Below are 13,225 nucleotides of genomic sequence, written 5' to 3' on the forward strand. Positions count from 1 at the left end.
GAGAGCTGAGTGGCTGGAGTGCGAGGTAATAAATAACCCCGGTCAGGCTGAGGGAGCTCTGCTCGTGACACAGCATCACCCTCCTGTGAAAGAAAGTTCTATATGTTTAGTGGGAGGAAGGAGTATTTTGTAACTTCTGTCCACTGCACTCTCCCCCTTATTATTATTATTTTTGATTTTCTGTTTCAGATAGTTCTGCAACAGAGATGACTGTGAACACACCTCTGTGTTTCAGAGGAAAGAGCATCCTGGCTCCAATGGTGCGAGTTGGAACGTTACCAATGCGTCTTCTTGCTCTGGATTATGGTGCTGATATAGTGTACTGTGAGGTACGAAGGATAAGCAAATGAGGCAATCTCTTCTGAGAATACAATAAAAATTTTAAATATTTTGTTGTAACTTTTTTTTCCTTTTTCCTTATACCTTTCATTAGAAAAACAGGAAAAGGAGAATCTCTGACTTAAGATACCTCCTTCTGAGCACTACTCAGATTATGGCAGACTTGTATTTTAAGACTRCTTTATGATTTCCGTACACTTAGCYGAAGCACTCGCCRTGACAATTTCCTTACATTCTATTGTTACTTTCTGAAGTAGAGTCCTACCGTTGAAGGCAGTCTTCTTCGAATGACCTGCCCTTCACCCATGTAGTTCTTCACTACTACCCTGGAGTATTCATACATCTTGCAGTGCTGCTTTCATTGCTGCTTGGCCACTTTTTTAAACTGTTTGAAGATGAGATTACTGTTTGCTTTGGATATTATTGGTAGGACTCTGACTTGAGGAGCTTTCTCTTTACTGTTCTTACTATTGCAGCGTGTCAGTATTCCTGTTTTCCAATCAGTTATATTATTAGGTCTTCTCAAATGCAGATGCTGGTACCAATTATGTAACTTGGCCAAATTTTTAGTGTAGAATTAGATATAATATAAATGTGGCTTAAGTCCTTTCTAATGACCTAAATACTAACCTTTCTAGGAAATGTTTGATCTGTAGCACTAGAATGGGCTGAAAGGAACTGTCAGTCAGAATCTGGCATTTCAAGTGTTCTTGAGGAATCTGTAGGTCATTTCTCTCATGCTCACTTCTCTTGGGGAGAAGAGAGGATCTTAGATTAGCTCTTAGGCAATGTTCTGCTCTTACCTAGTTCTTGGCCGCGGGTTATCTTTTGTCTCTAGCTTCTAGAATTACAAATGAGGTTTATTTAGTTAAATCACTGATCTGCTTCATTTGAAAGAGTGACTATTGCTGAATGTTTCGGAAATCTCAAAATCCAGTAGAACAATTGTCACTGGGTATCGTGAAAATGGGAGGTAATAAGGTGGGAAGGTTTTTTGATGGATTTGCACTTTCATACTGGACTTTCTTTTACATTGGATTAAGTCAGAATATATATATATATTAATTCCGTAGGAGGCCAACTGTAGATCGTATATAGAGGAATCACAAAGGTAAAATTACAGGAAGAGCCTCCAGTATCTCTTATACCAGGTGTGTGAATAAGACATGCTTCTTACCAGTAACCAAGGTCCTCATTACTGAGCAGCTACTGGATTTCACTAGCCACACATTTGGCAAGACCATTGTATAGGAAATTAAGTGAAGGTAGTCATGTAGCAATTATTGGGATTCTTTTTGGAAAAACAGCAACACACGAAGACATCATGCTTATACTTAATCCAGCATTGTTAATTTGCTTAATGAGTTGCACAGTGTAACAAAACTCTTAGTGTGCCAGTTATTCCTGTGGCCAAAAACTTGGTGCAGTTTTTGTCACCAAAAATAAAGTCTTCTACATTGTCCTTCTTCACATTGCTGGAATTTATAAAGGTACAAGAAATCTAAGACACCTTCAACATGGTTTAATCTTTGCAGTTAGAGAGCAGTTCGGTCTCTATATTAATACATTTTATCAGGGAAACTTTACTCTGTGTTTATTTTTAAAGAACTGACTAGTATAAAATCAAAACATTTTAGGTAGTCACACTGTAGTGGCTTGGCAACAGAACAGCATAGTAAGTACATTTCATAACTCCAGTTCTGCATGGTTAAATTTCATTTTCTAATTTATATTTTTCATCTTTTCCATATAACATTTCAGAATTCAGAGCTGTTTCAGAAGTTACCATGAACACTACCAGATGAGGAGTGTTAGTGAAAAATTAAAAACACTTCTAGTAAGCTCTATAGTATAAYGCAAGCAAATTGAGATTAGATTGAATTTTGTCTTATTTACCAAAACAGAGTCTGCAATAACCTGAATTTCTTCAGTTAGTTAACACTGTGGCAAGTTCTTTCTCAGTTTGTGTAACAGTTGAATTTACAACTGTGTACTTACTTCAGCATCTAACAAGTTACATTAGGTCAAGCTGGAGCCCTCTGCCAATTAAGGGCAGTAAGTTTGACTTAAAGCTTATCTATATTCAAGGAGATACATTTGAGAAAAGAACTCAAGTGTTGTCCTTTAGTGAACTGAAACTCTTAACTCTGAAATTATGCTAATATATGCAGATTGGTATTGGGCTTCTTCTAAAGGAAAACCACAAATTCCAGAAGAATCATGAATATGTGTTGTTCTCTGGTAAACTTCAGCAGTTTCATTTTGTCTTTTAACAAATACAGAGAACCCTCAAGATCTTAGGATAAAGGTAATAACATCTTAAAACCTAATCTTTATTATTTTGGTCACTTATGTATTTGCCCAGTATAAATCTAGGTCAGTTCTTAAGGAAGTTTTGTCACTGTCACATTGAGTTATCTTCCTTTTCTGCTCTTGGTAATTGATCCTGCTTTTTGTTTCCAACTTGTTAGATAGGTGTTCAAACAAAACTTTTTTTCTAGAACTATATAAACATTTCATCTTTCTGCTCATTTTTTGAAGCTGTAGTTGAGCATTGCTGTGTAATAAAACTCTTCATTTGCATTCTTTTTCTATAGCTGATATTTGGTATCTCTAGACAGTTACTTTTGTTAAATAAAAGGGGACAACTATAAAAAAATTAATAGCTCACATATTTCAACTCACTTGGCTATTTTTATTCTTTTTTCTCAGGAGCTGATTGACATGAAGATGCTGCAGTGTAAGAGGGTTGTAAATGGCAAGTACAGCATTTTTTCGTGATGTTTTCAAACATTCTTTTATTCTAGTCAAGAGAAAAAATAATAACTTTTCTGAAATAATTTTATAGTAGCTACAGTGAGGTGTCACTACATATAATTTCTCTAAAAAGTGGCTAGATGCTAGAATAAGTTTTTTTAAGACCTACCTTACACCTGCTTGCTGCTCTGCAGTTTCCCATCTTCAGTTTCTCTTCTTAAGGGATTTCARTAGTTTAGCCATTGTCCCACAGGAAAACCACAAACATTTTTGGAGGATAGGGCTAATATRTTAGTAACTGACAACTTGGTAGTCTTATTTGGATCCTAAGTAATCTTCTTTTCTTCTCCTCCATCTCTAGAATTTTTGCATATTTGCTGCTCTAATTTTCCCCTTACCCTAGCCTATCTTCTAAAGCAACAGGTTTCAGACCTATTTCTAGATTTCTGTAGTAAAAATTCAGATGTATAAAAACAAAGTATTTTTGCCTACTAAGAATCATGTATACCTACTGTATTTTAACTGCTGTTTTTCCTYTATGTCGGACTAGTTGTTTATAAATCCATCTTCATACAGGCACCCTTCTTAGGAACTCTTTCTCCCATGCTAGATTAGTATATATTTTGTTTTTTTTTTCTGGAATTTTTTCCTTCATTAACTCTAGTCTGCCCAGAGTTGATTGTAACATTGCTTTTCATAGAATCAGACATCCATCCTCCTTTTGCTCTTCTTGAGAGTACTGCCCGTTGGTGGATAGGACTTGCCAGTTGTGCAGTATTGATTGGCAACTCATCCCATAGTCTTAAAACAAGCCTACTGGTCTGAAACTTGACTGGAAAGGTTTTTATTCTAAAATTATTTTCTTGTGTCACACACAATTATTTAACTGATTCAGACAGAAATATTAAGACCTAATTTCCCCCTTTCAGTAACAAAATAGAAGAAAGGGAGAATGGAAAGACAAGAGTTTGAAGAGGGAAATGGGGAGCATCAGACTAAGGTTGTGAGAACAAATTAAGTTGGCAATATTAGATCAGAAAATTTCAGAACTCTTTCAGAAAAGAGAATTTTTGTAAAGTTTTTGTTCAAGGGAAAGTTTATTTTGAAAACCTGTTGGATTAAGATCACGCATTAAATTGTGTAAATAGCATTGGCCTTTTAATTCTTTCATTTTGTCGAATGTGCTCTGCTAAGAATAGACATTAAGCAACTGTCAAGCAAAAGTTTCAAACTGAGATGTTTTATTTGCACTTGAAAATTAAAAACTTAATGGGTGTTTCCATTCTTTACTGCTTGATTCAAATAATTATGTTAAATACCACTTGTATGTTTTATTGCTACATACTAAAAATCTTTAGTTTTAAATGAGCTTTCTCCTCAGTGTGTTTCTTTGAGAAGTCTGATAAGCTGTACTGCTTATTTTTCTAATCTTCTGATTTACAAGTATTTAAGCAGAAGTTTTATTCAGGGATTAGATTGATTTTCTTCAAGTAGCTAGAATCCGTCTTGAAATGCGTGCTTGACCATCCAGTGGAGGTTGCAGTAACTGTTTGATTCTGTCAGTGAAATAATTTAAAGGGAATCTTAACAGTAATCTTCAGAATAATACTTCTGAAAGTTAAAAATTACCATCTCCATATTGTTTGAAGGGCCTGTGGTTCACAGAAAGCAGTGATGTAGCATGAGCAAGAAAACATATTTTATCATGTTTTCATGTGTGGAGGAATGACACAGCAGAATATTTGGAATTTTCTAGGTGTTTCGTACTGAATAGTCTGAGTAAAATAAGATGGCTTACATGAAGTTGATCCATTTTTAGTTCCAGCATCTATATCCAAAGTAGTGCTGTCCTATCCTTACCAGTACCTCATGCATTTTCTGACTTTCAGATTTCATCTTGTAAGTGTTAAAGAACATGCAGAGAAAGTCTGAGGAGGCAGAGTAGGAACCAGATATCAGAGATAACTATTCTTTGTTATAATTAAGATAATCCCATGGATGATTGCTTTGGCCTCTGTTAAATTAGAATGAAAGGGCTCATTGTGCATTCTAAAAGTAGATGCAGTTTAAATCTAAAATTTTTTATCCACTGAGGAGTGAAATTTAACTACAATGTGAAGGGTGCAGAGCACTGTTTGGCCCCTCATCTGCCCCAGAATAGTACAGGGAGATGTATCATGTATCAATAAAAATGGTGATCACATTGGCACAGAGGTTAGATATTCTTGTGATGCATTAGTGTGCTTTGGTTAATACTTAGTCTCTCTCTCTCTCTTTTTTTTTTCCTTTTCTTTCTTTTTCAATTGTGGACCCCATTTGCTTTTCCTGGAAACTAATATTTKTGTTTGTTTGTTTTTTGATTGTTGACACCAGTTGCCTTTCATAAGCTTTCATAAGCTGTACTTATGAAAAGGAACATTTGGACAATTTAAGTGGTATCTGCTAGCCAACTGCATGATAGTCACTGCTGTCAATAATCAAATTTATTGACATTCCAACTTAACTTTGAAATGTGCTGGTCTTTGTATTAATAAATGATTGACTGGAAGTTCACGTTGTTTTCCAGCAAACAGTAATAGTCAAAATGTTCGTTTTAGATGCACGATCATTTTCAAGATTTCAGGCTGTAGTAAATTCTTACTAATCCACTTAAACCTCTCAGTACTGTCCTTCAGTTCCAACTCCAAACTTTCTGGGTCAGTTCCTGTGGCAACTAGTGCAGTGTTTCATTGATTATTCTGGCATTCTTTTGGTATCTGTAGGCATTTTGCAAAGTCCAAGAAATCACTTAATTTCGCTGAGTGGAGACAGTTTTCAAACATGAGTCTTCACAAATGTTAGCAGTTTGTGAGATTATAATATACACACTTTTTAGTCTACTGCAATAAGGAAGCAAGACATATGTAGTTTTGCTATTGTTTGCTTAACTTGAGGTCTTTTGGCTATATYTGGCCTAACTTGATTTTCACAGATAAGTTCTTACAAGGCGGTCTTTGAGGCAAAGCTTACAACAGCTGAGTGGAATGAGACTTCTCTTCCCTTTGTGCGAAGATAAGTCAACTATAAATCCTCTTTCCACTCCTCACCCCTCCCAGAGATGGTACCAGTATGTTCATTTTGGGTGATTAGTTTTCAGATTTGTTTTTGGTGGTATGCTTGTCCACTAAACAGGCTAGAAGATGCTTAAGGGATATTGTGGGAGGGAAGCAGTGATGTGCAAGAAAGGACATACAGCAGGCAGGGTCCTGTTAGTTCTAGCATTTTATTTATATGCAAGTTATATATAATAATATGGCTTCCTTTATGATTACATTTGTATGCTGTTTTTTCTGTTTTATCTGTTTCTCATTTTGTATAGAAGTACTTGACACAGTGGACTTTGTTGCACCTAATGAAAGAGTTGTTTTCAGAACTTGTGAAAAGGAGAGACACTGCGTTGTCTTTCAGATGGTAAGAAACCAACAGGAGGTACTCTTCTGATAACAACATAGATTAATGTTTCTAGCACTACATGGAAGTCTAAATAGTTGTCTGCATTGCAGATTAGCTGTTCTCAAATGTTTCAGATGGAGATACAATTTCAGAAATTCTGAAAATATTTGTTSCAGAAATTCTAGTCTATTTGTGTGCATGTAGCTGGCATGCTAAATTAAAAGACCTCTCTACAGCTGTTTTCAGAAGAGATGACTAAAATTAATTATGTGCTCTATGAAAGTCTCTTGTTTTCTTAACAGGTATCTTTGCTAAAATTCTAAGCGTACAAGTACCAAAGCTAAATTATGCTGATGTTTGGCCATACTCYTAAGTCTTGCACTGTAAACAGTCTCACTCAAAAGACTAAAACAATGGCATACTTTAATCTAGATAAGAGAGGATCTGTGAGTGTATTAATATTACACAAATAATTAAAAGCTAATAAAGAGAAAAGGGTGATAATACATTCTTTGGGTGTGTTGGCTGTAGGATGACATAATGAGGGGAATAGCAGTGCAGAATGCATTAGACTTGGAAAAGTCCGTGGTAATGACAGTTCTGGAAGAGATTGCTTGTAAAGGCTCTAGAGTCCTTGTCAGTGTAGCTTAAGAACAGGGTAAATAAATATCTAAGGGGCTAAGAACATTTGATACTGCTTTAAAGTAAGAGAGTGGATTGACTTCTCAAGGTCCTTTTGTGCCTCACATATAGTCATTCAGTGGTTAACTTAATACATGCTTTAACTAAATGTTTTTGCTCTCTGTTGTGCTGTGAATAGGTCTCTGTCACTTTGTAATTATGTACGCTAATTKTTAGAGGAAATACAGTTACAAACACCTGCAAGTGAACTCAGTTTTTATTCACTTGATACTATTTTGTAACTATATCCTGTTCTTTTGCTAACAGGGTTCAGCAGATGCTGTAAGGGCACTGGCAGTAGCTAAGCTTGTGTAAGTCACCTCCTTTCCCCCTCTTTTGTACTCTGTGTTTGAGTCTTTTGTACAAAGGAGTTTTCATGGAAGACTAAATAGAATGATAAGGAGAGGATCAAGGTAGGTCCTGATAGGACCTTTAATGGAGTCAAGAAAAGTTTTGTATGCCAGAGTGTTGCAGGAGCTGCACAGCAAAGCATAGCAGTGATCTGCATCTAAAAAAAACCAGTGATACAATGGTGTAAATTGTCTGTACTGCAGTTTCTATTTAATTTTTTCTCAAGCAGCTGCTGCATAATTTTTTTGCTGGGATTGCTGGCTGTTCAGTAGAGCAGTCAGTGTGTCCTTGATCTCTCCAATATGTAGTTTCTCTAGGTATTGCAATACCAGGAAGTAAGACCAATATGCCTAAAAACACCTTTTGTGATTTGAAGCCCTCAATAAAGTATTATGCAAAAAAAGAAAAATGCTTCTCAAACCTTTTGAAAGGTGCTTTTTAATTTAAAAAGTTTCAATTTTAAATAGGTGAAAACTAAGATGACTGCCTTTAGTGACAGTGGTGAATTTACTGCAGTGGGTATATTCACACATGGTGAATATGACTTAATCCCATACAAATATATTTTAGATCGGTATTGGCAGCCTCCACACAGCAGCGGCAGTTTAAACCTGTGGACAGATAGGTGTTCAGACCACCATTAAAACAGATACATAACTTAAATAAGTGAGAAGCTAAAAATTCAGAAGTTCAGGTAGAAATTTAACCTTAAATTCTCATTGAAGCCCTGTGACAATGRAACAGATTTCCTGGCAGGATACATATTTCCTGTTTTCTTGTTCTAACATGATGAAATACATTTTTATTGTTTGTTTTGTTTCTTTCAGGGAGAGTGATGTAGCTGGTATTGATATCAACATGGGCTGCCCAAAAGAATATTCTACTAAGGTAAGTGGATTTCGATTACTCTTAAATAATCTTTTTTTCCTTAGAGGCGTGGAGTGCGAAATACATGTTCTACTTTTCTGGGTTGAACAAACTAAACTTCTGAAACTTCATGTGGCTATACTTCTGTTCATCTTTGTGATAAACAGCAGTGTCTTGAGGGTATCATGGCCCTAATCCAGTGAAATGTCCTAGTATAATAGAAATCTCACTTAAGAAGAGGATGAGTAATGGTAATTAAACCCACCATCTCCTTCAGTGAGTAACCATCTGTGATGTTTGTAAGCAAACCATTGGTGTGGACATTTAGCATTGAGCAAGCAGTGGTTGGATTTTCTGTCAAGACCGTTGCTGAATATTGAGAAGAACTTAGGAAGGCTGTTAAATTGTATTATTGTACAAAGTTTAAACATAGAAATCTGAAAATTCTGACAGGCTGTCTTGTGTGCTGCACTTAAATTCTGTAAGGCGGATAAAGTGAAATTTTATATTTTTCTTATGGTTGCTAGTTTGTTGGATGAGTGAAATATGTTCTGCTTAGTTCTAGAAGAAATAAGAATTGCAGTTCACTGTCTGAGCAAGTAAATGTTCACAACAGCTTTACAATGCTGAGTTCGAGTAAGGATCAGCTTTAACTAGGAAGAGAATGGATCAGTTAAAACTCCATGTAAACTAAGCTAGTCCTGTGTCATTTATGACTAAAACACATTGGTCTAACAAACTATTAGCACTGCTAAGCAAATTAGTGTTTAGATAAAGTATAAATAAATAAATAAAGCCATGTTGCTTCATCTTTATATCAGATGCACGTACTGCATCTATAGCTAGAAAATAATAGCTAGAAAATATATAGCTAGAAAATACTGCATCTATAGCTAGAAATAGCTAGAAAAAAAATTGCAGTTATTGTCCAAGGAGAAGAACTTCAAAGAATAAGGGAGTAGTTGAGGTTGGAAGGAATATCTGATGATATCTGATCCAGACCTGCTCCTCAAGCAGGGTCAGCTGGAGCCTAGTTGTCCAGGAACGTGTTCAGCTGATTTTGAAGATCTCCAAGGGTGAGAACGGTCTCTCTGAGCAACCTGCTCCAGTGTTCAACCACTCTTACAATAAAGAAGTGTTTTGTTATGTTCAAGCAGAATTCCTGTGTTTCAGTTTGTGTCCATTGTGTCTCATCCTTCAGCTCAGAAGACTCACAACTTCGTTCCAGGGGAGAAGCCTGATTGTTGTCTGTAAACTTTCTGTCCTCAACTCTTTGTAATATTGGCATTTCTAGCTTTGGAACAAGTTCTCTGTCATGTACAACTGTGATACAACTTCACCCAGAAAAGCTAATATATCCTTATAGACAGTACTTTCAACTTCGTGTTCTATCTTAGGCCTTCTATTACATTTGGAAGCTTTTTACTGTCCTCTCACTAAAGCACAGGGGCAGATGTAAATGGTAGCTTGAGACCAGCCCTGCTTCCAAGCATCAATCCAGATGGCCTTTGGATGAAGTGAACCTTCTTTTTTTCCTTCTCCTTTGGCAGTAGAAAAAAAACAGATTTTCCGTGGYGGTTTGTTGTAACTGGCACATGAATAGGCATAGCCAATTGAAATGAGGTGTAGCCAATTGAAATGAGATATTTGGTGTTCGAAAGCAATGTTGTTGAAACAGGGAATAGTAAAGGCCAAAGCTGACATTGCTGAGCATGCTGGTACCTTGCATGATGCTATGACATTGTACAGACCCTGCTCCACAGAGCATTTCATCCTCCTTTTCAGTTTTTCAGCCAAGGGAATGGTTGTGTCTGAATGGATTGTATTTTCCAGTAATGGAACATTTCTCATGATAAAACTACTTGAAAAGGAAAAGGGTTTATTTTAGGCCACAATGCTATAATGAGATAAAAGGAGGACAGATTTACATCTTGGAGTTTTGGAACAGAAGAACAAAAAGATCCTAATAACCGTATGTAGAATATATAAGACACAGCTGATGTTTTCCCATCACAAAGATTACTTTTCTTTGGGGCATGTGATGAAAATAAGAATGTTGGACACCTTTCAGGTATCTAGTATTTTCACTGTAATAGTTTAGGTTTTCAGCCTGGACCTGGTAACACTGGATGTTGATGGTGCAAGAAGGCATAACTTGGATACATTTATAGGGGGCATTTCTTATTTCACCACTTCCAATTTTGTAGGTTGGCATGCACTCTGAAAAAACAATGACTTAAATTTCTTCTAATATTTTATCTGATGTGACTTGTGAATAGTATTACCATATACATTTCTAGGGTTTTTCTGTTTTAATCCATAAACTTTTTGTTTCAATGATAATTTCTGAAAATGACAAGGTAAAAGCAGATAGTTGATGTTCTTTTTAAACTCAAATTTTAATTTCCCCTTGTTCCAGGGCCTTTTTATATCATATAAATGTTTCTGCATAGTTAAGTTCAGGTATTTCTGGACTTACTCTCTTTTTTTCTCCAGATAAATTTTGAGGTAAAGTAGTATTAACTAGAAACTGTAGTCATGCTGAGGACAATTCATTAAATTCATAATGATTTGATGATATTTTCAGTGATTTTTTTTTAGCTGTTACTATTTTATTCTGTATTGTAGCTAATTACATAGAAAATGATTTTATCTTTCCACAGAAATCATAATTAAGAACAGAACACCAAAAGATTCATTCTGCACTGGGGAAATATAAAAATTTCAAATGCTGGTATATTGTTAATTTCTGGCAGTAATATTGGGTCAAACAAATTCATACTTAGCTGAACTTACTTCTTATGGTTGCCCATTGACCTCAAGATCTGTGCATGTAGATGAAGTAGCACATAAAGTACAGCTAAATTATTTAATAAAATTATTACAGTAGTCAGAACTCCTGCTGTATACAGCCACTGAATTTACATTAGATTGTTTTTCTAGGTTTATAGTGTAATGACAAACTACTGACATCAAGACTTCTCAAATACAGTGTATAATGCTAAAACAGTACCTCTGTTCTGCTGTCACTTAATGAATAGAAAACAAATGATTACAGTTGCTAAAAATAGCTTTTTGAAATTCCGTGTTCCTTAAAATAGTGGGAGCAAGTTGATGCCCTGAGTTACTGCTTAATTATTTTGATATAATTCTAGGAAAAGTGTTACTTCACCAAAGTGTTGACTTGGCATTTTGGATTTTTCCTTTTTCCTACCTTTTTTTTTTCCTTAAGACTGTACTTTTGCTGTGGTCTGCTATCAGACGAAATAATGCCAAATGTGTTTGCATTTTTCATATTTCTAGTGTGTAACAGTTTCTTTATATTTTCCCAGGGAGGTATGGGAGCAGCACTGTTATCTGATCCTGACAAAATAGAGTCTGTAAGTATCATCTTGTGGGTCTTAAAGTGCCTTTGAAAGTATAATGTACTGAGCTCAAGTATTGGCTCTATTAGAAGTAGAAATGAATGCATAGAAGGCAGATTTGTGAAAGAGCGGAATAATCAGTTTTGAATATTAAGYATAAATTATATTCCTGATTTAGTAGCTCTTGTCATTGCCTGGACTATGAAATTGCTACTGTCTTCCTTTTCGGTTTTGAAACTTTCATAATGTGGTGCTATATTTGCAGAGGAAGGAGTTATTTATATATTCCTAAGGGCTTCTAAGCCTCCAGAGGTTAAACAGAGTCCAGACATTGCTCTGGGTATCCAGGCACATTCTCGGCATATAATTCTTTTATTTACCTTCTTTATTAAGCGGAGAGACTTCTTAGTTCAGATAAGTAGATTGTGAGCTTAGTCTTGCTTCCCCATAGCTTTTAGTCACTTGCTGTATCCTTTTTCAGAGTTCTTGGGGGCAATTTTAGTGTAGAGTTCACCTCAGTAGTAACTGAATCATGGTACACAATGGCAAATGTTTCAAAGCAATCATTCTTTAGTGCATGCACTATCTAATGTGTGCAAATCTGGACTAAACACTACAAATCAAATGCATTTCTCTGCCTATTTTTAGATCACTTTTGAGTGTGCTTTGTGTTATGGGCTCTTTGGTATAAGTCAATCTTTTGAAGATGCTAGAATTTCCTCATTCCTCTACGTGACTCTCTTTCTGAATGATAGCTTGTCACTTTCTGACTCCTGCAGTTTACACCTTTCCCTTCTAAGATGATGAGACAGCCTTTCTTTTGTACACCCTTCTTACTGTGATAATACTGCTCAGCTATGCAGGATAATCAGACTTCTAGTTCTCACAACGTGATCTATTGCTTAGTTACCTACCATTCATTGTAAACTCAAAGAGAAAAACAGATTATTCTGTGTCATTCATCGTTCTCTGAGGATGTGCCRTTAGAACAGCATGTCATCTTTTGTGTTAGCCTTTTGCCAAACGTAGGAATCTCCTGACACCAAGAGCCACAGTGTCAATCCAGCTGTATGAACTGACGCATTATTAGTCATACTAAAGGATAATTTGTGATAAGCATGATACAGCCTTCAAGTAGTTTTGCAGTTTTTAATGGCATACATATGAGTAGCATTCTGAGAGATCTGCTATATAGCCTTAGTGTAATTGCTGTCAATCTCRATCACAGTTCTCTCTTAACTATGTGACAACTTATCAGTTGGCTCATGTATTTCACATTAGTGTTCTGTGTGAAAATTTATCAACTGGTGTCGTTCAATGACTTTTGAATACCATGTAGGCCTTCAAAGCATATATGTGTAATTCTTACTTGTTTGATGTCTGGATGGTAGGCTTCTCTTTTCCTTAATGTCAGGAGAAGTATGTTGCATTTA

The 13,225-nt window shown here is 35.8% G+C and overlaps 1 protein-coding gene across 2 annotated transcripts in view; it reads left to right on the forward strand.

Moving 5' to 3' along the window:
- Positions 1-153: 153 nt before the first annotated feature.
- The window catches only part of DUS2 (dihydrouridine synthase 2), a 60,795-nt gene continuing 47,723 nt past the window's right edge, over positions 154-13,225 (forward strand). For both annotated transcript variants that reach the window (XR_014895341.1, XM_085301070.1), the window contains exons 1-6: positions 154-329; positions 3,052-3,097; positions 6,455-6,546; positions 7,477-7,520; positions 8,388-8,448; positions 11,760-11,807. Coding sequence is in view for 1 of the 2 variants with exons in the window: in XM_085301070.1 (XP_085157196.1) it covers positions 207-329; positions 3,052-3,097; positions 6,455-6,546; positions 7,477-7,520; positions 8,388-8,448; positions 11,760-11,807 (414 nt within the window). In the remaining variant the exon portion in view is untranslated. The remainder of the gene's footprint in view (positions 330-3,051; positions 3,098-6,454; positions 6,547-7,476; positions 7,521-8,387; positions 8,449-11,759; positions 11,808-13,225) is intronic.

The sequence above is a fragment of the Rhea americana genome, unplaced genomic scaffold (genome assembly GCF_003343005.1).
Source record: "Rhea americana isolate MKP2758 unplaced genomic scaffold, rheAme1 scaffold_172, whole genome shotgun sequence".
NCBI lineage: Eukaryota > Metazoa > Chordata > Aves > Rheiformes > Rheidae > Rhea > Rhea americana.